The sequence below is a fragment of the Phyllobates terribilis genome, unplaced genomic scaffold, assembly GCF_046119375.1.
Source record: "Phyllobates terribilis strain yellow unplaced genomic scaffold, ASM4611937v1 Scaffold_4__5_contigs__length_816908805, whole genome shotgun sequence".
In the NCBI taxonomy this organism is placed as follows: Eukaryota; Metazoa; Chordata; class Amphibia; order Anura; family Dendrobatidae; genus Phyllobates; species Phyllobates terribilis.
This window is the reverse complement of record NW_027362764.1, coordinates 584,660,740-584,685,016: the sequence shown is the minus strand read 5'-3', so window position 1 is coordinate 584,685,016 and position 24,277 is coordinate 584,660,740. Positions and strand designations below refer to the sequence as shown.

The 24,277-nt window shown below is 43.9% G+C and overlaps 1 protein-coding gene across 1 annotated transcript; it reads left to right on the top strand.

Annotated features, from left to right (window-relative positions):
- The first annotated feature begins 1,954 nt into the window (after positions 1-1,954).
- Positions 1,955-20,392, top strand: CABYR (calcium binding tyrosine phosphorylation regulated). Its single transcript, XM_073676716.1, has 5 exons — positions 1,955-2,119; positions 9,402-9,560; positions 10,891-10,944; positions 17,220-18,398; positions 19,331-20,392. Exons 2-5 carry the CDS (start codon positions 9,416-9,418, stop codon positions 20,380-20,382), a joined length of 2,430 nt encoding a protein of 809 aa, XP_073532817.1. The 5' UTR covers positions 1,955-2,119; positions 9,402-9,415; the 3' UTR covers positions 20,383-20,392.
- Positions 20,393-24,277: the final 3,885 nt, after the last annotated feature.

The following is a 24,277-nucleotide window of genomic DNA, read 5'->3' as shown; positions in this document are numbered from 1 at the left end:
AAGAGACGGGTGGACAAACAAAAACCAACAAATTCTGGCAAAATGCAAACATTGATTATGCAAGAATGGACTGCTATCAGTCAGGATTTGGTCCAAAAGTTGATTGAGAGCATGCTAGGGAGAATTACAGAGGTCTTGAAGAAGAAGGGGCAATACTGCAAATATTGACTTGCTGCATTAACTCATTCTGTCAATATAACCTATTGGTACTCATAATATGATTGCAATTATATTTCTGTATGTGATATAAACATCAGACAAACACTAATAAAATCCAGAGGCCAGCAGATCATGTGAAAATATAATTTTGGTGTCATTCTCAAAACTTTTGGCCATGACTGTATTTCCAGAAGAGAAGACGGAAAAGGACTGAACTGAGAGAGTGAATGCGCCGGGCTAACCAAGGACATGTAAGAGATTGCCAGGTATGTGATAGTGGCAGGAGCCTGGAGGTGTGAGCTCACTGCTGTACTAGTTATGCCAATGTCTGAGATTGGTGACTATGAATAAATTATAGTTTGCATTTTGCCACAGTAACATTTCTAAGAATAAGGTCATATCATAAGCTCTGTGGATACAGCAACATAACAATGGATTCTGCTGCTTTCATAGTATATTTAAGAGGTCCTCTCTTGTATGTATAAAACATAGGAAGCAGAACCCAGTAATAAAGTATAGCAACTGATCTGAAACCACCGGGAAAGAATAGGAAGAGAGCAGAACCCACCGGGAAAGAATAGGAAGAGAGCAGAACCCACCGAGAAAGAATAGGAAGAGAGCAGAGCCCACCGGGAAAGAATAGGAAGAGAGCAGAGCCCACCGGGAAAGAATAGGAAGAGAGCAGAACCCACCGGGAAAGAATAGGAAGAGAGCAGAACCCACCGGGAAAGAATAGGAAGAGAGCAGAACCCACAGAGAAAGAATAGGAAGAATAGGAAGAGAGCAGAACCCACTGACAAAGAATAGGAAGAGAGCAGAACCCACCGGGAAAGAATAGGAAGAGAGCAGAACCCACAGAGAAAGAATAGGAAGAGAGCAGAACCCACTGACAAAGAATAGGAAGAGAGCAGAACCCACTGCCAAAGAATAGGAAGAGAGCAGAACCCACTGCCAAAGAATAGGAAGAGAGCAGAACCCACCGGGAAAGAATAGGAAGAGAGCAGAACCCACCGGGAAAGAATAGGAAGAGAGCAGAACCCACTGCCAAAGAATAGGAAGAGAGCAGAACCCACTGCCAAAGAATAGGAAGAGAGCAGAACCCACCGGGAAAGAATAGGAAGAGAGCAGAACCCACTGACAAAGAATAGGAAGAGAGCAGAACCCACTGCCAAAGAATAGGAAGAGAGCAGAACCCACCGGGAAAGAATAGGAAGAGAGCAGAACCCACCGGGAAAGAATAGGAAGAGAGCAGAGCCCACCGGGAAAGAATAGGAAGAGAGCAGAACCCACCGGGAAAGAATAGGAAGAGAGCAGAGCCCACCGGGAAAGAATAGGAAGAGAGCAGAACCCACCGGGAAAGAATAGGAAGAGAGCAGAACCCACCAAGAAAGAATAGGAAGAGAGCAGAACCCACTGACAAAGAATAGGAAGAGAGCAGAGCCCACCGGGAAAGAATAGGAAGAGAGCAGAACCCACTGACAAAGAATAGGAAGAGAGCAGAACCCACTGACAAAGAATAGGAAGAGAGCAGAACCCATCGGGAAAGAATAGGAAGAGAGCAGAACCCACAGAGAAGAGCATGCAGATAGCAGAAGCCGCCTAGAAGGATTAGTCAGCAGCAGAGCTCAGGAGCAGCAGAGCTCAGGAGCAGCAGAGCTCAGGAGCAGCAGAGCTCAGGAGCAGCAGAGCCCAGGAGTAGCTGCTGCCGGCGTCTCTGCACAGCGTCACTTTTTTACGAATGCTAACAGCGCCCTCTAGCGACCATTACAGAATAAGGTGAAGCTGGTCAGTTACAGCCAGGGCGAGACTCCGTTACGCGGTTACCGTTGCTACCTGCGCGCGCTGGTGTAACCGCTGAGTCCGGAGCTGCGTCATCACCTCGTCGTCACATCTAGCTCTAGAAGCGGGTAGTCGCCCTGTCAGTGGTACTGTGCTGCTGAAGATGATGAGGCTGGAGAAGGTAAGGCAGGCTGCTGAGGGATCTGATGTCCTTGCCGTCCTGTGGTGCCAGGCTTCCTGCCTATAAGGACAGATGGTAGCCAGGTCCATGGCGGCCCGGCCATCAGACTGCAGTAGCCACATCTCTGTAGCGCATGGTCTCTTGTACAGCCGTGCTGTTGGGAGAGAGGCAGCCTGACCACCCGGCACACTACTAGAGGAGGAGCGGCCATCTCCGGCAGCAGCCTCCCTCCGCCGTCAGTGAGCAGAGCTGCCTCTGGTGTCGGGTCAGCCAGGAGGGGAGGGGCGGACTCACATGACATTGGAGAGCAGCAGAGGAAGGATGAGCGCTGTCACATCTGTGCTGTGTGCCCTCTGTCCACATACTGCAGGTCAGGGCTGCCACCTGGAATTTTAGGACCCCATACTGGCAACATTTTTGGGTCCCCTTTAGACTCCACCCCAAGAACCTTCCAGTCTCACCGCCCACTTGTCTAAAAACTCCACTTCTGCCACACGTCCTCACCAATCACTCATTAAGCCACGGCCCCTCTATCAGTATTCGGTCAGTATTTTTTCTCAGGAGTGGGAGCCAAAACCAGGAGTGGGTGATAAATGCAGAATTGGTGACTTGTTTCTATTATACCTCTACTCTGATTGCTCCTCTCCTGGTTTTGGCTCCCACTCCTGAGAAAAAATACTGACTGAATACTGATAGTGGGGCCGTGGCCTTAGGTTCAGCTCAGGGGGACCAAACATCTGAATGGGCCTCTTACCAGGCAACTTTGATTACAACTATGGTGGTGGACACTAATAGTGGGGTGACAGCACCGTTACTGACATTATATTTCTATACCAAGACCAATACTGATATTACTGCCATATGGTGACATATAGTGGTAGATACCAGTCATACAGAACATGTAAGATTACAGTACAGTTATAGATGAGGACTTAGAGGTGACCTTCTTTCTGAGGGAGTCGTCCACTTTTCCTGTCTTTTCCTCATCCCCAATCCTGGTATGCATGGCACCCCTCATCCCCAATCCCGGTATGCTTGGCACCCCTCATCCCCAATCCCGGTATGCGTGGCACCCCTCATCCCCAATCCCGGTATGCGTGGCACCCCTCATCCCCAATCCCGGTATGCGTGGCACCCCTCATCCCCAATCCCGGTATGCGTGGCACCCCTCATCCCCAATCCCGGTATGCGTGGCACCCCTCATCCCCAATCCCGGTATGCGTGGCACCCCTCATCCCCAATCCCGGTATGCGTGGCACCCCTCATCCCCAATCCCGGTACGCGTGGCACCCCTCATCCACAATCCCGGTATGCGTGGCTCCCTCACCCACCAATCCTGGTATGCGTGGAACCCCTCACCCCCCAACCCTGGTATGCGTGGCACCCCTCATCCCCAATCCCGGTATGCGTGACTCCCCTCACCCCCCAATCCTGGTATGCGTGGTACCCCTCACCCCCCCAATCCTGGTATGCGTGGTACCCCTCACCCCCCAATCCTGGTATGCGTGGTACCCCTCACCCCCCAATCCTGGTATGCGTGGTACCCCTCACCCCCCAATCCTGGTATATGCATGGTCCCCTCACCCCACAATCCTGGTATATGCATGGTCCCCTCACCCCACAATCCTGATATGTGTGGCCCCCTCATCCCTTTCACACTGTACACATATACAAAAAAACCCAAACAGTTATACTCACCTTTCTTCTCTGTACTCCAGCGCTGCAGCGTCCTGTTATGCCGGAGGCCGGGGGAGGAGAGCGGCGCCGGAGCACTGCGCTGTCCGACGCCATTTTGCTGAAGACACACTGTAAATGTGTCTTCAGTAAAATGGCGAAGGATAGCGCTATGCGCAATCGCCGATCCGACGCCTCACTCCTACCCCCGGTCTCCGGCCAGAAGAGAGGCGCCGCGGCAACGCTCCTCCCGGTCAGGTAAGTATGCAAGTATGGCGCCGGAGATTGCGGTATGCGTTCAGTGTCTACACATACCGCGATCTCCGGCGCCATACACCTCCTCTTACCTGTAACGGCTCCAAGCGTTCTTCTGTCTGGAGCCAGACTGCGTGTCACGCATGCGCAGTCTATAAAGGCTTCAGACAGAGGGACGCTTAGCCGATTATATTATAGATGTCATCATTGTTCATCCAAAACTCAATATAATGCCCCTCACACTAGTCCTCACACTGTATAATGACCCTCATATTCGCTCCCAAACGGTATAATGCCTCCCACATTTCATGATGGTCTTTACAGTTGTCCTCACACTTTATGATGGCTGACAGGGATTTCACAGTGACGACATCGGGGAGATCACGCAATATCTCACCGTGCCGTCACGCTGTCAGTATTTCGTCCAAAATCGCGAGTACGCGATCCAGACTACTCGCTTCATAGGTATCGACAAGCGACCAGTGAGAGTATGGCGTCACATCTCTGGATTCCAACACATGGAATCCGTGTTTACGCCCCCGTACTGTCACTGTCAGCTTCATGATAGCCCGACTATTATTCTCTGTTACCACCGGCCGAGTTTGAATTATAATTCAGGCCTGGCCGGACGCCTGCGTTTTGGTAGCGTATATGGCTTCGGGGAAAGGAACGATTACAGGACAAAAGAAACAGAACTATTAAATTTTATATTTAATCCAAAAGGGAGGCAGTGTTTAGGAAAAATATATACACAAGGATGTTACAAAGGAGACATTAAAATACATAAGCAGTTACATAAAATAAAAAAGATAAAAGAAGATAACTTACTATACGATTGCTGAGACGATTCAATATAGGTGGAAGAGGGGCTCCCCAGTTTGATATGAGCGTTATCGAACAGGAACCATTGCTTATAATCCTGGCAATGAGTGCTCCTGCATTTACCATGGGTTCTCTTATACCTAAGGGGAGATCTGTCCACACGCCCTTTGTGGTGACATCATATGGGCTGGTCTCCAGCCTGCACATTTTTATTAAAAACACTAACTTCTGCGATAACTCATCGCTCGTTGATCGCAAAAGCTTGCAAACTACGCCATTTTTTCCGTTATGATTTTACCTTCATTTAGAGACCACACATCACATAGTGGCAGTCTGCTATTCTGGTCTTTTTGCGCGACAGCTCCCTGATTCTGCTTACAGCCATGAAAAACTATGGATACATTCCTGGGCTGATTCTGCCACTAAACATATAGGTCCCATTATTGCCCGATGTATGGAACTCACAATATTTCATATTTCATATCGGAGTCGGCGTGTCTATAGATTTCTTCTTTGAAGCTTGGGAAGCAAGCTCAAACAGTTACACGCAAATTATTGCAATCCTGTGTTTTAATTACCCCCTGCATCCATCTTCCAGGGACAAGATGCTCGCATCTTAACTAAGTTATAACACTTTTTACCTGTCAGCAGTTTGTTTAAGGCCTTACTCGTGACTGTGTTAATTTGGGCTTTGTGCTGAGATTTTATGGAGACAGCTTTGTACTGACCAAAAGGGGAATAAGGAAGAAATGGTCAATATCTATGACAGACTTTTAATATTCCTCAATATTTCCCTTACAAAGGCCCCCACGATAGTCCCCATACTATATGATGGCCCCTACTGTAGTTTCCAAATTGTATATTGGCCCTCACATTAGCTCCCACACTGTATGATGGCCCCTTCAGTAGTCTCCCCACTTTATGATGACCCTCACAAGTAGTCCTCAAACTTTAAGGGGCCCCACATTAGCTCCTAGACTGACGAGGACTCCCACATTAGCCCCCATAATGTATGAGGTCCCCCACATTAGTTCCCACGCTGTGTAATGGCCCCCAGATTTTGAAGGCCCCCCACAGTAGCCCCTTAACTTTCTAATGGGCCTCCTCCCCACTGTATGTTGTCCCCACAGTCACACCAAAATTTTTAAGTAAAATAAAAAACATCATATACTCACTTAATCCAGGATCCTGACGAGTCCACCAGGCAAACCAATGCGTTGATCTCCCTGCACTAGTGCTCTCGGGCACGGCAGGATGATGCTGTGGCAAAGGCGCCTGCACACGCACAGGACATCAGAGTCCTGACACGGCGTGATAACTTCACTGCACAGGGACTCTGACGTCCTGTGTGTGCGCTGGCACCTTGGCCGAGAGTGGTAGTGCAGGGAGATCGTGTTTCCCTGCTCTGCCATGGAGCTTAACTGTATCAGCGTTCTGCCTAAATTTCTGAGAGTAAATAGACCTGCAGTGTAGATTTTAATCCCTTAGAGGTGTAGTCTCATCATTTGTATTCAGGGTCACACTTCTCCCCAGCTTCCTACTTGCCAGGGAGGTGCGCTGCGGATTGATTCACAGTTCCGACCTGCGGCAAGTGTTCAATAAACATCAAAAATAATGAATACATACACTGGACGTACATCTTTAAAAATGTGAAGCAGTTCTAAGAAGTGACCAGTCCATTCTTCAGGCGTCTTTGCTCACTAGTTTATATACAGAAGTTGCAAAAAAAAAAAAAAACCCTATGGGTATGTGCACACGACGTCTCTTTCAGGCTGGTCTGCTCTCTAAATGATGCCGTGTCACATACCCTTACCATTCACACTTGAGGTTTTTCTTTGGAGTGGAACCTCTCCAAAATCCTCCTCCAAAACCTTGTTTCAAAAACGCTTTGAAAAATCTTCAAATTAATTTCTATGGGAATTTCATATTTTTTTCCTGAAGAGGTTTTGAAAAACACCAGGTGTTAAAAAGAGAGCGTGCATGTCACATCTTATAATCGGATCCTGGAGGAAGGTGGACACTTTCGAGTCTCTAGGCTGTGAGGGATTCCTCAAGAAAACAACTCTTCAAAGTCCTTTCAGAAAAGGCAAAACTCCCCCCAAAAAACAGAGTTTACTGAAGCAATTTCTGCTTGAAAAACTCACGTTTTTTGAACTTCCCAACCCAGGTGACAAATAAATAAAAAATCCCCTATTTCTTGGGAATGGAGAGGATTTTTAATAAGAAGTACATGTCAAAGTTTCTGGTATTTACAAGCACTTTGCAATTTAATATAATGAGAATATAATGCACAGATAGGCTACAATCACAGCTTTGTGAGCAGCGGCTGTAAGCATGCCCCCGCACTTTGATTGACAGCTCACTCTTCATAGATGCGGGTGTGTTTTAGCCAAAGCTCACTGTATAATGAGCAGTGACTGTAGCCCCTCCAGGCACACCTCTATGATTAAAAGCAGATGGCTCCAATTGTTAATCTGTAGATTAACCCCATATCTGCAGGTAACAGCATTTGGGGAAATTGTTAGAAATTGACAATTAGCATTTAGGTGGTTAAAAAGCAGTAAATGGAGCTGGCTCCAATCGCTGCTGTTAGAGATACATGTTGCCTGTACAAGACAGTCAGCACCTATCCTTTGTGGACTGGGCTCAGCTACTGAACCTACTGTGAAACATTGGATAGCACTTCTCAGAGTAATACGCTGGCCACTTGCCAGTGTGAGCGAACCCTCAGTCATAGAGAATTCTTCATTCATTCATTCCCTATGACTAAGGCCACAACCCCACTATCAGTATTTGGTCAGTATTCGTTCAGTATTTTTTCTCAGGAGTGGGAGCCAAAGCCAGGTGAGGAACAATCAAAGAAAATAGAAACAAGTCACCAATTCTATATTTATCATCCACTCCTGGTTTTGGCTCCCACTGAGAAAAAATACTGACCGAATACTGACCAAATACTGATAGTGGGGCAGTGGCCTAAGGGCGCTTACAAGATTTTAGCTATTTTGGATGTTCCGATAAACCTTCATTTTTTTACATTTTTCTGATGGTCAGCAGTATCTGAAACGACACCCACCGCATATGAAGGACAGGTCCCATTATTAACTGCACAGTGAGGGATTCGCTTATTTTTTCTCCCAGTATTTCACTTGCAAATTATGCTGTGGAAATAGAGTAGAAATGTTCTGGAAACGCTGCAAGTACAATCTGCATCAAATCTGCAACACCACTCACCTGCTATTTTATGTGTATGTTCAGCACGATATCCAGCTGGTTTTCCCTTGCCCTCAGGTCGGTTTCACACGTCCGTATATTTCCGGTACCGGAGATATCCGTATCTCGTGTGTCACACGTGTGGCAACCATGTGCCATCCATGTGCCGCATCAGGATCACACGTACCCGTACTTGGGAATCAGTGTACAGTTAGCGCTGTTCCCAAGCGCCGGTTGCTGAACACTGCCCTCATCATGGTTCCCTGTCGGCGCTGTGATCAGCACCAACAGGGACAATGATGAGGGTAGTAGTGACTGCTCCCGCAGTGTCCACCTGTAAAAATAAGAATAAAATAAAAAATCCTTATACTCTCCTATCCTAAGTGTCCCCCGCTGTAATCCATGCTACCGATCTGCAGAGGAGCCAGGGAGAATGACTCCTGCAGTGAGCGGGCCCCGGAACTCTGTCCTGTCACTCACTGAGCGCAGCCGGTATGTATCACACAGATGGCATACGTGTGCAGTACATGTTTACACGGACCCATTGACTTGAATGGGTCCATGTGATCCGTGTTGCTGGCCAAAAACGGACATGTCTACGTGTGGTTCACACAGACACACGGTCCGTGGAGACACACTGACCTGTGCACAGACCCATTCGTTTGAATGGGTCTACGTGTGTCAGTGTCTCCGGTACATGTGGAAACTGTCACCACACGGACGTGTGAAAGATCCCTTATAGCATCAGATAGCATACACACTACAATGTTATTTGGGTGATGCTGCCTCCAGATCATGAAGAGCTGCATTAAAGGAAATATATCACTACGTTTTTGTTATACTATAATTTGAGAGCAGAATGATATAAGGGTTGAGACCCTGATTCCAGCAATGTCACTTACTGGTCTGCATGCTGTCAAATTGATACAGTCTCAGATCTAGCAGTGCTCAGAATGCTGAGCTCTGTGTAATCTCGACCACACCACTGATTGGCAGCTTCCTGTATAAACTGTATATTGACAGATAGCTGCTAACCATTGGTTGGAGCAGTATAACACACAGCAGTTGACTAGGAGATACGAGACAACTAGTCCTCTAGCGAAAATCTCCTGCTGATAAAACAATGATTTAATCAAAACAGCCTAGAAAGTGACATATCACTGGAATTCGGCTCTCAGTCTCTACATCATGCTGTTGTCAGATCTGCTAACTGATTCCTTTTAAATGGTTACATGTGTATATATATATATATATATATATATATATATATATATATATATATTGTGTTATCATTTCTTTTTCCTTTTCTCCCCTCTTTTAGTGGTTATAAGAAACATGTCAACAAAACCAAGTCTCCTAGTGCCGTACGGCCTAAAAACACTGCTACAGGGCCTGAGTCAAGCTGTCGTGACCACTCAACCCGCAAACATTGTCCACTATGCTTCATTTTTCTTTATAGAATTATTACATATCAGACAAGGTAAGATCAGGTTTACCTGAGTCGTCTGGGTGTTGTGGCTGTGTATGGTTATCTGAAAGGGGTTGTGCCATGTTCTCATTCAGGAGCACACCGCTCCCCAGCGCTTGTGCTTGATTGACAGTCCGGACCAGCGGCATCATTGGCTTCTGGCCCTAACTGTGCACTCTCCGATGCTGCTATGGAGGCCGCTTTGCCTGATATATTGCAGTGGCACTGAAGCCGAGATCGGGAGCTAACAGTAGCCTCATGTGTTCCTGGCCCGCTTCTGAGCAGCACCTATAAGCTCTATTGGAAAGAGTTTGTGTGCCTGTGCATACCCAGCTAAACTGCAGCGGTAGCCGAAAACCTAGGCAATGAGCCAAAAACAATAAAATTAACAGTACCTCTGTCCTTCAAAGTGGAGCATTTTTAATAACAACTAAATGGCAAAATTGATTATTTTTACAAGCAGTTTGCAATTTTACCTATGAAGGAACATGGGAACAATCCTTTAAGGCCAAGACAGTTTTGCAGAACATAATGATGGAAATGTATTAATGGCATAAAACCAGATTTCTGTCAGTAGAAAGGTACAATTTATGTTGTTTGCCTTTCCTGCACCATCATTTCCAACTTTTTCTGGTTTTTCACCTTCCCTTCAACCCTTTGAAAATTGGATAGAGCTTAGTGGAAAGCGATGGGATATAGGCCGTCTGCAGATGAGCATATGACAAATGGTCTCGGACTATTTTCATCTAATTTTCATCCATGTGTCATCCGTGTCTTTGTTTTTTATGTCTGTGTGAGATCCATTTTCATACATCTACATTCTAAAATATGCATGATCAAATACAGTTTCCTTTGTTAATAATGGTAATGTATCCGTAAAATGCTAAACGGACGTTCTGTGTGGGATCCAATTTTTTTTTTTGCACCTATAGACTTAAATGGGTGAGTCTCATCCAATATACCCCAGAAAGTAGTGAAAGCTGCAATTTTTGTCTCATGGACAGCCGGACCGAGAGAAAAATTGTTCATATGAACAGTCCTATTGAATTACATGGGTCGGTGTGCTGTCCAATCAAAAATCAGACAGCAGATGTCAGAGTTAGGCCACAGCCCCACTATCAGTATTCGGTCAGTATTTTTTCTCAGGCGTGGGAGCCAAAACCAGCAGTGGGTGATAAATGCAGAATTGGTGACTTGTTTCTATTATACCTTTTCTCTGATTGTTCCACTCCTGAGAAAAAATACTGACCGAATACTGACCAAACACTGATAGTGGTGCCGTGGCCTAAGACGCTAATCTGCATGAGCCCTCACTTAGAGAATTTGTGTGCTTCAATTACAGAAAACCCTTCTATGGACTTTAAGGATCTTGTTCAAGAATTTCATCGCAGACCTGGTAATTATACTCTTACATATTTTACTCAGCTGTACTAAGAGAAGCATTGATTTCCTTTATTACAAAATTCCCTACCAGGTCATTCCTATATCTGTCATTCTGTCATTTTTCTTTACTTCCTGTGACGTTTCGTTTGATGAGAATCTCAGATGGGACGTCGCAGGAGGATGGCCTTGCTTCGACCATGGTAACCCATTGGTTACCCGATGTCCCACAATCACAGAACCCATCAGTTACCTAGTGCCCATGATCATGTCATGGGAGCCATTTAAATACTGCTGTAAGAGATTTAATGGTTAACAGCAGCGATCGGAGGTCAGCATAGCCAGCACTTACCACGTGTTATGTGTAATGAATGCAGTAACAGACTCACGATCGCCATCTTCTGCTGTTTTCAGCTGAGCTCCGGCGTCACATGACTGCATTTTTGACCTGCTGGATCACACAGCGTCTGTTGTATGGCGGAGTCAATTTTTATATTTTTTCAATGCAAATCTATGAGAACGAGGTCTTGTTGTGAGTCTCAGACTTGCACTAAAAAAGTAACCACCGCTCCACACAGAAGACACTGTATGATCCAGCAGGTTACAAATGCGGTCACATGACGCCAGATCGCCGTGGAGACGGCAAGTGGTAAGTATGATACTTACACATACACACATCATTGCTAACAAGGGGGAAAAAGAGTGCTCTTTTAAAGGGTGAAAGGGAAACTATCACCAGGTCTTTGCTACCTTATTTGAGAGCAGCATAATGTAGGGCCAGAGACTGTGATTCCAGGGATGTGCCACTTACTGGGCTTTTTGCTGTAGATTTCATAAAATCACTTTTTTATCAGCAGAAGATTATCACTAGAGGACTAGTAAATAGAGATGGGTGAACACGAACAGTAAAGTTCGGGGTCCGTAACCGAACACCTAATGTTTGGGCACAGACTCCGAACACGGACTTCACCAGGTGTTCGTTGCGCTGTCATCTGCATGAGAAACCCCTATAAATTTTTATTTATAGCGCATGCGCCGGCAGATGGCAACAGCAGACGTAGGCTGATGGGTGTAGTAGTCCCATGCTGTGCACATGCTGCGGAAATTTACGCTGCAGATTATCATTGCGGAAAAATCCGCAGCACTACCATTTATTTTGCGGAATCGCGGCATTTTAGCCGCCATTGACTTGCATTGGACCGCATGACTACACGTGCACATGCGGATATCATGCGGTTCAATGTGAGGATGGTACCCGGGTCTGGAGAAGAGGAGACTCTCCTCCAGACCCGGGTACCATAGCACCTGTAGTTAAAAAAGAATTAAAATAAAAAATAACCTTATACTCACCTTTCCAGTGCCCACCGGTCTCCTCTGAGTGGCGCTGCTGTCTCCTTGGCTTCCGGCGGTGGTCTGCAAGGCCCTTACGTGACGTCATTTAGTCATGTGACGGTCACGCGACCGCTAACGGCAGCAATCAGGTGATGGTCGCGTGACCATCACATGACTATATGACGTAATGGAAGGTCCTTTTTAGAGCACCGGGAGCCGCACAAGATACCGGACGCATCGCTAAGGAGACCGGGGGCCATCTGAAGGTGAGTATAATGTTTTTTTTTATTTTTTTTTTGCTATTGATTCTGCATTTGCAGCATCGTAACTTGGTCACACTATATAAATCCATGCCGTTTGCATGGATTTATATAGTGTGACCAAGTTGTCAAGCACTTTTCCAAGTTATGCTAAAATCGCTTGGAAAGCACTTGATATTTTTAACATGCGATTTCACATGCGGGTTGTTTCATTTACCTGGCAGGAAAAACGCATGTAAAATCCACATGTACAATCCGCATGCGTTTTTTCTGCCAGGGAGATGCAGAAACGCTCAGGAAAAATCCGGAGCATTTCTGCATCGTGGGCACATAACCTGACATGGACTTCCTGGTGAAGTCCGTGTTCGGGGTCCGTGCCCGAACAGTAGGTGTTCGGTACGGACTCCGAACTTTACTGTTCGGGTTCGCCCATCTCTATTTACTACATTCATGTGAATGGGGTCCGTGTTTGGGTTCGGGTACTGTTCTGGTACCCGAACCCGAACATTTAATAACTGTTCGGACCCGACCAGTCAATGGTTTGCCAATCTCTACTAGTAAACCAGCTGCCATGTAGTCCTCCATATTAATGAACTCTGTATATCACAGCACCTACCACTAATTAGCAACTTTCTGCCTATGCACAGTGTACGCAGAAAGCTGGCAATCAGTGGTGTGGGTGGGATTGTACAGAGCTCAGGATTCAGAGAACTGATAGATCTGCAGCAGAGAAAATTGTGATTTTATCAAAATGATAGTGAGCAGTCTAGTAAGTAATACCTCACTGAAATCGGCATCTGTGCCCCTACATCATGCTGCTGTCAGATAGGATAGCAAAAACCTGGTAATAGATTAACTTAAAGAGTAAGGCCATCCAGGACTGCACTGACTTGACTGCAATGCAATCTTAAATCTCAGTGGCGTGCCATTGCTGTGGTTCCTATATTGACTGCTGAAAAGGTGCATGATATTACATTAAAACTGTGCGGTGAATGACATAATAGCACGTTTTTGATGACGATACAACTGTTGTCTAACAAAATCATTAGCCAAGTTAACTAGTAGATTAAGAAACTAAATTAAGAACTGCTGCTGTTTTCACGTGCCTTGCTTTTAGTGCCCCCTATGTAAATCTGAAAATGTAAGAATCTGAGCGACTTTAACAATGGCCAAAACGTGATGGTTAGACAACTGCGGACACATCTCCAAAACAGCAGATCTTGTCTGATGTTTCTTGTATGACGTGGTTAACACCGACCATGAGGCATTAAACAGCAATCAAACATTGGCGGCTTGTCCCCACCCTGCTCTCTTTGAGTGACGGATCTTTCCCTATACACACAGAGCAATAGAGTCCAGGGTAGCAAAGCGGGGAGAAGCCAGTGGGGACCTGCCTCATGCTAGTCTGCTGTGATATGTAGTCCTCCGTCGGCTTTTCATTGTATGTTTTCTCTGCAGTGTGCATGAACATACAGTTCTCTGATTCATGCTGCTGTGGTTTGGGCAGCATGACTCAGATGACACTTTCCCTTTAATGACATTCAGTGGGTCATAGAATATAATCTTCTCAAACCAGTCAACATAAGTCCCAGTAAGAAATGCTCTGGACAGCTGGGACACTCTTAATGTAAACCTGAGCCTTCTAGGAATAAGGTCATTCTCACAATCTGTGTTCACAGACCCTGCTTGGATCACAATACCCAACTCCATTGCCTGCTCTAGTGACCTGAGCTAACTGCCTCGTATATGCCTATGAGCACCCAGGTCAGGTCAGTAGACCTCGCGGTGAACCTGGGTATTCCTGTCCGAGCATGGTTTGTAACAATCACCTTGTGGAACCAGCCATACAGCTGGTACTATGCCATATAAGCTCAGAGTATCGGGCACTGATAGATCAGATGTTTAGCACAGAAACATCTCCTGTATAAATGGAGAGTGTGGTGGGTAGATAAATCATTTTATACACCATCCTGATACTGGGTAGAACCAAAACACTATATAACTGTAACGGCGTGGCACACAACATTTTTAGGCTTAATGACTGATAGGTCTTTATGTTTTAATTGGTTAATGTCAACTTTCCTGTTGGTGTAGGGCAGTGTTGGTCTTAAAGGGGTTTTCCCACAAACAAAAATTCATTTAATCAATAGATCTTTGAATAATAATAATTTCCACAATTGAATGTATTTAAATAAAATGTTCCTGTGCGGATATAATCTTATAATGTTCCCCTGTGTAACGTCTGTGTCTGACCGTACAGGAACATGATCTGATCATACCACATCTCCTGGGCAGAGGAGGAAGGAAAAGAGTATACAGACATTACAGCACGGGATTGCAGAGAATTCTTTGAAGTAAAACATTGTTTATAAACAGGAAGTGAAGTGTTTTACCTCACAGAAAGAATCAGCTGTGATCCCGTGCTGTAATGTCTGTATACTCTTTTGTGTTCTCCCCTGCCCAGGAGATGTGGTATGATCAGACCATGTTCCTGTACGGTCAGACACAGCCATTACACAGTACACAGCAGGGGAACATTTATAAGATTATCTCAGCACAGGAACATTTTATTTAAATACATTCAATTGTGGAACTTATTGTTATTCCAAGATCTATTGATTAAAATCAACTTTCGTTCGTGGGAAAACCCCTTTAAGCCAAGGAGGCCCCTATTGAAAATACAGCAAAATATCCAAAGGCTATGATTGTAAAGTGTGCTGCCTATTTATTGCACAGTGTGAGGATAATGCACACGCCACATAGAGATTTGTACCTTTTTAAGTATATAGATTATTGGCAGAGCAGCTAGAGTTCAGGTACTGCAGTGGTTAATGGTAAAATCTCTAGTGGTCCGGGGTAGTGAAAAGATTTACAGTGGATACAGAAAGTATTCAGACCCCTTTAAATTTTTCACTCTTTGTTTCATTGCTGCTATTTGGTAAATTCTAAAAAGTTCATTTTTTTCTCATTAAAGTACACTCTGCACCCCATCTTGACTGAAAAAAAACAGAAATGTAGAAATTTTTGCAAATTTATTAAAAAAGAAAAACTGAAATTTCACATGGTCATAAGTATTCAGACCCTTTGCTCAGTATTGAGTAGAAGCACCTTTTTGAGCTAGTACAGCCATGAGTCTTCTTGGGAATGATGCAACAAGTTTTCACACCTTGATTTAGGGATCCTCTGCCGTTCTTCCTTGCAGATCCTCTCCAGTTCCATCAGGTTGGATGGTGAACATTGGTGGACAGACATTTTCAGGTCTCTCCAGAGATGCTCAATTGGGTTTAGGTCAGGGCTCTGGCTGGGCCAGTCAAGAATGGTCACAGAGTTGTTCTGAAGCCACTCCTTTGTCATTTTAGCTGTGTGCATAGGGTCATTGTCTTGTTGGAAGGTGAACCTTCGACCAAGTCTGAGGTCCAGAACACCTTGGAAGAGGTTTTCATCCAAGATATCTCTGTACTTGGCTGCATTCATATTTCCTTCAATTGCAACCAGTCGCCTTGTCCCTGCAGCTGAAAAACACCCCCACAGCATGATGCTGCCACCACCATGTTTCACTGTTGGGATTGTATTGGGCCGGTGATGAGCAGTGCCTGGTTTTCTCCACACATACCGCTTAGAATTATCACCAAAAAGTTCTATCTTCGTCTCATCAGACCAGAGAATCTTATTTCTCATAGTCTGGGAGTCCTTCATGTGTTTTTGAGCAAACTCTATGCGGGCTTTCATATGTCTTGCACTGAGGAGAGGCTTCCATCGGGCCACTCTGCCATAAAGGCCCGACTGGTGGAGGGCTGCAGTAATAGTTGACTTTGTGGAACTTTCTCCCATCTCCCTACTGCATCTCTGGAGCTCAGTCTCAGTGATCTTGGGGTTCTTCTTTACCTCTCTCACCAAGGCTCTTCTCACACGATTGCTCAGTTTGGCTGGACGGCCAGGTCTAGGAAGACTTCTGGTGTTCTCAAACTTCTTCCATTTAAGGATTATGGAGGCCACTGTGCTCTTAGGAACCTTGAGTAATGCAGAAATTCTTTTGCAACCATGGTCAGATCTGTGCCTTGCTACAATTCTGTCTCAGAGCGCCTTGGGCAGTTCCTTTGAGCTCATGATTCTCATTTGGTCTGACATGCACTGTGAGCTGTGGGGTCTTATATAGACAGGTGTGTGCCTTTCCAAATCAAGTCCTATCAGTTTAATTAAACACAGCTGGACTCCAATGAAGGAGTAGAACCATCTCAAGAAGGATCACAAGGAAATGGGCAGCATGTGACTTAAATATGAATGACTGAGCAAATGGTCTGAATACGTATGATAATGCGATATTTCAGTTTTTCTTTTTTAATAAATTTGCAAAAACTTCTACATTTCTGTGTTTTTTTTTCAGTCAAGATGGGGTGCAGAGTGTACTTTAATGAGAAAAAAAATGAACTTTTTAAAATTTACCAAATGGCTGCAGTGAAACAAAGAGTGAAAAATGTAAAAGGGGTCTGAATACTTTCCGTACCCACTGTTTGTGCAGCTTGAAGGAAAACAGTGATTTTTAGCCTTTTGAAACTTATTGAATGGAGCAAAAAGAACGGTGAGAAAAGTTATAGAGGTGGCTCTACATGTTCTTTTTCATCTGCATGTTATAATCTACATGTCAGGTTCTACATTTCTGATTTAACCAGCCTTAACACTTTAATTCCCTTCACCACAGAGAATACCCAGATGCAATGTGACCCCACTCAAATCACAAGAAAATCAGACATCTCATTAATTCCACCTCTAACAGATAAGGCAGGATCCGAGGAAGCAGATATTGAGAAAGAACAGTGGACTGAGAAATCAGATCCAGGTTCCTGTTATACGTCATTGGCTGAAGCCATGCCCGCTGTAATGAATACAGAAGGTGTGAAGGACCAGCAACTGGTGCATACAAGGTCAAGGGTGAAAGCTTCAGAACAAATTGCTGAACTACCTGAGAAATTAGACAATGTGTCCCAACCAACAGGTTCACAATCCACAAAAGACTTGGATAAGAAATCCTCTTTCAATGGAACAGTCCCTAAAAGATCAATTCACCAAACCACAAATAGGCAAGATCTCGATGGACAGTATTCACTACCGGGACGTGTCCCATCAAATGATAGACAAACAGCTCAAGCTCCATTCATCCCCGTAAGAAGCATTTCAAAGCCAAGCAATGTTGTAAACCTCCCCGGGAACAAAATAATTTCCATTGAGTCCCAGCATCCTCCAGACCAAGCATTTCCGTTGGCTTCAGAGTCATCTATGTACATAGCTAAACAGACTGTAGAATCACATATGCCAGCGACTGATCTTCCACCTCAGGAAGAAGCAGAGTACAAGGTTACGTCTGGAGCCAAACAAAACCTGCAAAGGACATCAGAAGTGCCATCATCCAACTTTTACAAAATACACATATCTGTGGATAAACCAGTAAGCGGAATGAATTATGAGCCCACATTTATACCGCATGGTAGAGAAATGTCTATGGTTCACATAGTTACATCCATCCCTACTGGCATTACTATACCCACAATGATCTCTTCGGAAACATCACCTGTACATTACATGCCAGCACCAAACCGCCCTCCACCTGAGAATATCCAAACTCCAACAATGCAGGGTATGCATCCAACTCAAGATCCTGGGCAGTATAGATCAGTCCATGCGCCATCACAGCAGTATGCATACCCAAGGCCTTCACCTCCCCAACCACAGCAAGCAACATTTAGAAACAATAAAGGCAGTAAATGTCAAAAGAAGTTTAATATTCCAGAGGCAGACAACATACAAGGATATCTAGATGCTTCAAGACAGACATCGGCTTCAGATATAAATCAAGCTGGCTCTCACTGGATGGGCAGTCCAGGTAAGGAGAGGACATAATGTGTAAACGGGAGGAGTAAAATATTAAGACCACTAGATATTTGCAAATGTATTTGGATTTTCTCATTTCATTGAAAGGGGTAAAATCCACCCAACCCACCATGCTACAGACAGATATGAAAATGCACACCATGTCACTAATCTGTAAATACATTTTTTTCTGCATTATGTGAATAGAATTTTCAAAATCACATTGATGTGGGATCCATAATATTAACGCCAACAAAAATGGTTACAGTTCAGAAAATCACTTTGGTAGAAGTAAAGAAGCCGAAATGCCTAAAATACGGGGTGCTAGGTAGTGATAAGCAGTCAGATCTCTTTATCCATGATGGTGGATGCTGGGTGTGATGTGCGGCGTAACCCCGTCCACAGCCCATCAATCAGCGGGAAGCGCGTCACTGAGTCACGCCCGGCTGCAGCCGGGGTCACGTGATGTATGTGAGCGGCCAGCGATAGCGCCCCTCACAGGCAATAAAGACAACGAAAGGTAATTAGAAAAACACTTATCTGCACAGTTTAAATACATTGGTAGCATTATAAATAGTAGTGGTCAACCTCTTTAATGCTTTTGTGAGGATTACTCCAAGGAAAAAATTGGACACGTGAACTACCCCATAGACTATCTTATGAACGAGTGCTATCCGCTACCAGCAACTATTCCATAATATGGCCAGTTTTGCATGCTAAAATTAATGAAAAGTTCTCTTTACATGTAACCTATATTATAGGAATGCAAATGTTTTCCATTTATTAATAAGATTCTGCTCTGCATATTGTAAGAAATAATTTTGTGAATTTTTGTGTTCCCAAATGTTATTGTAAATGGGAATGTTAGTAGAATTACTATAGTATATTGCAACACTTCAGTAGGGAAATTTAATACTAAATCATCAACTATTTCACTTTTTTCAGATTCAGGTGAGAATGACAAAGACATACTGTGGGTATTTCATCAGCAAACTGATATGAGTAATTCAGAGCTATCAGTGAGTTCACAGTATAGAAGAAAAGTATCACCAAGCCAAAGCACAGAAGACACGGAGTGCCTATTATGTATGAAGGATACCCCATCATCTGTTGCACTGTCCACATCTCTGGAAAATGTGCATTCTGATGAAGACAAGCTAGATGCGAGTTCTCCTTATACCAGGAATGGCTCTAGTAACTCAAAAACAGAGCATTCATGGAATAAGCCGGAAAGGCTTATCCCCATTGGTAGGACCAAACCAAACACTGAAAAAAGCATGCGCAGCTTCCAAGATCCAATGTATTCCTCAGAATCGACTCCAGATGAGGAGGAGCAGCAGATGACTGACTCACCATCTATTACTTATCTTGCTGGGACAAAGTCAATACCTTTCTTTGCTGCACATAGAAATACAAAAAATGACATCCTTGTAGAAGATCCAGAGAAGCAGAAAACAATTGATGCTAAATCCATCACTCATCTTGCTCAAGCAATATCTATACCTTCTTTTGCTGCTTATAGAAATGTGAGAAATACTATTCCTGTAGAAGATCCAGAGGAGGACGAGCAGAATAAGACTGACACAATTTCTGTAACTCTTCTTGCTCAAGCAAAGTCCAAACCCTCCTTTGCCGTGCATAGAAAAGCAAGAAATACCATTCCCTTAGAAGTTCCAGATGAAGATGAGAAGGAAATAAGTAATGCTCTATCTATCACTCATTTTGCTAAGGCAAAGTCCATACCTTCCTTTGATGCTCACAGAAATGTGAGAATTAACATTCCTGTAGAAGTTCCGGAGGACAAAGATCAGAAAATGAGTTATGGACTATCCAGAACTGAAGCAGAGTCCATAGTTTCCTTACCTAGACATAGAAAGACCATAGCCGAAGGAACTCCTGCCTCAAGATCTCCATCTCTTATGCATGGGCTTAATCGGAAACACTATTCGTGGGTCGGGACAGCTTGTGATGAAGAACGTCAGACCATCCAAGATTGATAGCACAACACCATGCTAGGTAAGAAAAAAATGGAAAAGGGTTAAAGGGTTTCTCCACTTTTAGCAATCTACTTTTTAGAAGTTTTCCTTGACAAATATGGTGATCACAAAGTGTTTTCCATGCTGGGACCCCAAGCAATTAGTCATAATCAGGGGAGAAATTTGTCAGTGAGTGTTCATGTTCTGTACATTGCCATTATAGATTGAACAGAGTGTGCCAGGTCAAATCAATGGGTTGTCTGTGTATCACAGAACATGATAGTTCCTTCAGAGCAAAAGACAGTCTTTGTAACTGTGCACTGTGTCCTATAGATGAGGAACCTAAACATTAAACCCACCACTATATCAGAATTTCCTAAACTAGACAACCCCTTCAAAGGGAGTGTGTCATCAAAAAATGGCTTACTGTTTAAATCAGGAATTTTTTTATGTATTTTTCTTTTAATTTTGTTTTTTATTTTTCAGATCATGATCTATATTGAAAAAAGAGAAATCTTGCAGTTTTCACACTGGCCACTGGGGTTATTCTAGTCTCCTACTTCAGGTCCATTCATGAAATCCACATGTATATTAGCAACAATAGACTGATTCAGACCCTATCTTTTGTATTGAGGAATGCAATGAGCATGTGGAAAGGCCAATGTGAAGGGTAGGGGAAGCAAGGAGAGCTGTCACATCACCTATTGTGATTTCTGTGTTATCAGCTGGGTATAAAGGTGATGCCTGTCATTGTAATTCAGTCTGTAATTATAATGAAACTGTTGAAAACTGTTCCTGAAAGAACAGGAAGTTCAGTGAGTCTAGAATATTCCCAGAGACCAATGTGAAAATAGCAAGATTTCAAGTTTCTTTTTAAATATCGATTGTATTATGAAAAAAAAAAACTATTGTCAAATATACTCCTCAACACTGAAATTGTAACACCAAGAGAGAAGTCATGGAACTATGAAAATTTCAATTTATTTAGTATGAGCAAAATGAGCATAAATCCCCACATTTACACTCCTTGGTTGCTGTCAATGAGGTTATTAAATGTCTGAGGAATGTTCTGCCATTCTGAATGCACTTGGACACACAAATCATCAAGAACTGCTTCTGGCAGCTTCCCTTGCAATCACCAACTGATGACGTCACAGATGTGCTTGATGCGTAGTTCCACGACCAAATCAATGTACGCCGAGCTGTTATTGTACCTGTAATGAAAACTAGAGGGATCTGGCTACTGTACATTATGCCACCCCAAACATAATCCTGGAAGTAGGACCGGTGTGACGTTCCCTCAAGAAGACATATGCATGGCGTTGCCCAAGTGGTCACATCAGTTTCAAAAAATGACGTGTACTGCAAGAGAAATTAGATGTCACATACCAAACCTAACACCTTAAAAGGGTCTATACAAAGGTGGAAGGTGTTTGCACGACATTGATGTATAATCCAGACATCCAGCTATTTGTGCTATAAGCCTCATGCCAAGGCTCTCAAAGGTTATCATGGTGTAAAGCAAAACAGCATTGAAGGCTGGAATGGAGATCTATTTTATTTAGCGATGAATACTGCTTTTGTCTTAGACGCAGTGATAGCTGGAGATTAGTCTGGAAACCACGTAGGGAACAGCATGAAGAGGCCTTCTTGAAGGAAGTAGTTTTTGTTCATACTACTGTGAGCAGCCTGTGTGGTCTAAATGTGCTGCCATGCCCTGCACCGTCTACAGACTTATCTACTACCGAGCATATGGGGGACGTCATTTGTCTGTAATTGCTAAAGGAGCTGCCAGTAGTGGATCTTCATGAGTTGCATGCTCAAGTGCATTAAGGGGCACGTTGGGGTAAAATGCGCCAATTTCATTAAAGCGCGAACACCATAAATGCCTCTTCCGTCTAAGTGTGTAAAGAAAAAAAATATCAAGATGCCAGAATTATCTTTGACTGGTCAGCGCATGTCTCTCCAAAAATTCAACAAAAAATTATCAAATTGACATATGTAACCCCAAAATGGTACCAGTAGAAATGTTAGCTCGTCTTGCAAGAAAAACCCAAGGCCCCACACCATTCCATCAATGTAAAAATAAAGTTATGAATCTCAGAAAATGGCGATGCACAGCAATTTTTACCAATTTATTAGTTTAATCATTTTTTCTTATTTTTTTAATGATTTTTTTATAAATATTTTTATAATTTTATAAGCTTTTCTTTACTCAGTCCTTCTATGGGACTTTAACTATTATTAGTCTAATTGCTGGGTATAATGCATTGCAATGCAATGCATTATACCTGTCAGTTGGCCCTAAATGAGTTCGTTTTCGCTAAGTCCAAGTGGGCGTTATCAGAGTTTTCCCTGGGTGTGTAGAATTCTTCTCCCTGTATGATGCTGACCAATCGCAAGCAGGCAGCAGCACTCGAAAGAAACAAGTCCCTACCATAGCTTAGAACAGGTTTCTCATTGTGTGAGATGTAATGGTACAGCTCTGATTTTATGGTCTAAGTGTGGGTAGAGTGGCAGTGCAGCCGGATTTAGCTGTGTCACATTACAAACCCATCTATTGGCTCTACTATTGGCACAATAACCTACATCTTCCCTCATACTGCCTGTCTGGAGATGCTACAGTAATCACACTTTTGTCTGCTGTGCTCAGGCAACTTGTAATCTCTCTGCAGTGAGATCAAGACACTCACACATCTCACACAAGAGTGACTTGCCTGTTCTGGGCTACTCCTGTGTGAGATGTAATGAGACCATGTTCTGCCTTCACAGCAGAGTGATTACAAGCTGAGCACAACAGATACTTGCACTTTGAGCTCTCTGCTCCAGACAGTATGTGGAGAAGGGCAGTACAGCAGAGGTGACCATGCTATGAAAGGAGGAGAGCTGATTGAAGGGTTTTTAATGTGACACAACTAAACTCAGGTGCACTGCCCTCCCCTCCACATACACACGCACTGACTTATGCAGGAGGTTAGACCAGGAGATCAGGACTGTCTATCATACACTGAGAAACCTGCTGTAATCTATTGTGGGGGCGTGTCCTTTCCTTTCAGTGTTGCTGTCTGCTTATGATTGGTTAGCATCATACAGAGAGAAAAAGTACACACCCACCAGTGAAAACTGTTTGATAACACCACCCACTTGCCTTAACGAAAATTAACTCATGATGGGCCAAATACTTTGATAACATCTCTGCAACGGAGTAGCGAAATTTTAAACAAAACTTTTTATTCTGCTCAGCAGCCACTAAAACATCCTGTGTCAAGTTCAACATGGAAAGTTTGGTGAAAAGTCCTCCTTAAGTATCACTATTATAATTTATTACATATTTTATTTACCAGTTACACTGAATAAAGTAAGACTATGTTGCATGTTCAGTTCTTATGATGGCAGTAGGGTGAGAAAACTGACTCTAGGGGCAGATTTAGTAATCCTGTTTAAGGCCAGATTCACATGTGTGTCATGGTCCAAGTAGGGACTGCGATGATTGGACTGGCCATTGATCTCCTGCCCCTAACTTGACAGCGATGTTTATGAGGCTGTCGAGTTCATGTCATGAAACCCGCAATTAGCGGTGAAGCACGGGCAGTGACACATGGATGTGTGAATGTGAGCTAATAATTAGACAGCGTAAACTATACTAGACAGTCTTAAAAGGTCTAAACAGTCTAAAAAAATTCTGTCTGATTTTATTAAGTAAATCTCCCCTTATATTTATACAGCTGTGATTAAACTCATTAAAGTGAATCTTCGCATAGGACAATCCCTACTTGTTAGAAATGTCCTTTAACGGATATGACGTACTATTATGTCATCGAGTGGGTCAGGGCACTTGGAGCGGGCTCAGAAGCAGAGCCTGCTCTATACAGGACGGATGCCAGCTATATTATATCGCCTGCCAGTCACTGCTGTT

Excerpts from the sequence above, each read along its gene's own strand:
- CABYR (XM_073676716.1), top strand. The coding sequence starts at position 9,416 with ATGTCAACAAAACCAAGTCTCCTAGTGCCGTACGGCCTAAAAACACTG. Across the intron at positions 9,561-10,890 it reads ATTATTACATATCAGACAAG|AAAACCCTTCTATGGACTTT; the intron begins GTAAGATCAGGT and ends CTTCAATTACAG. Across the intron at positions 10,945-17,219 it reads AGAATTTCATCGCAGACCTG|AGAATACCCAGATGCAATGT; the intron begins GTAATTATACTC and ends CCTTCACCACAG.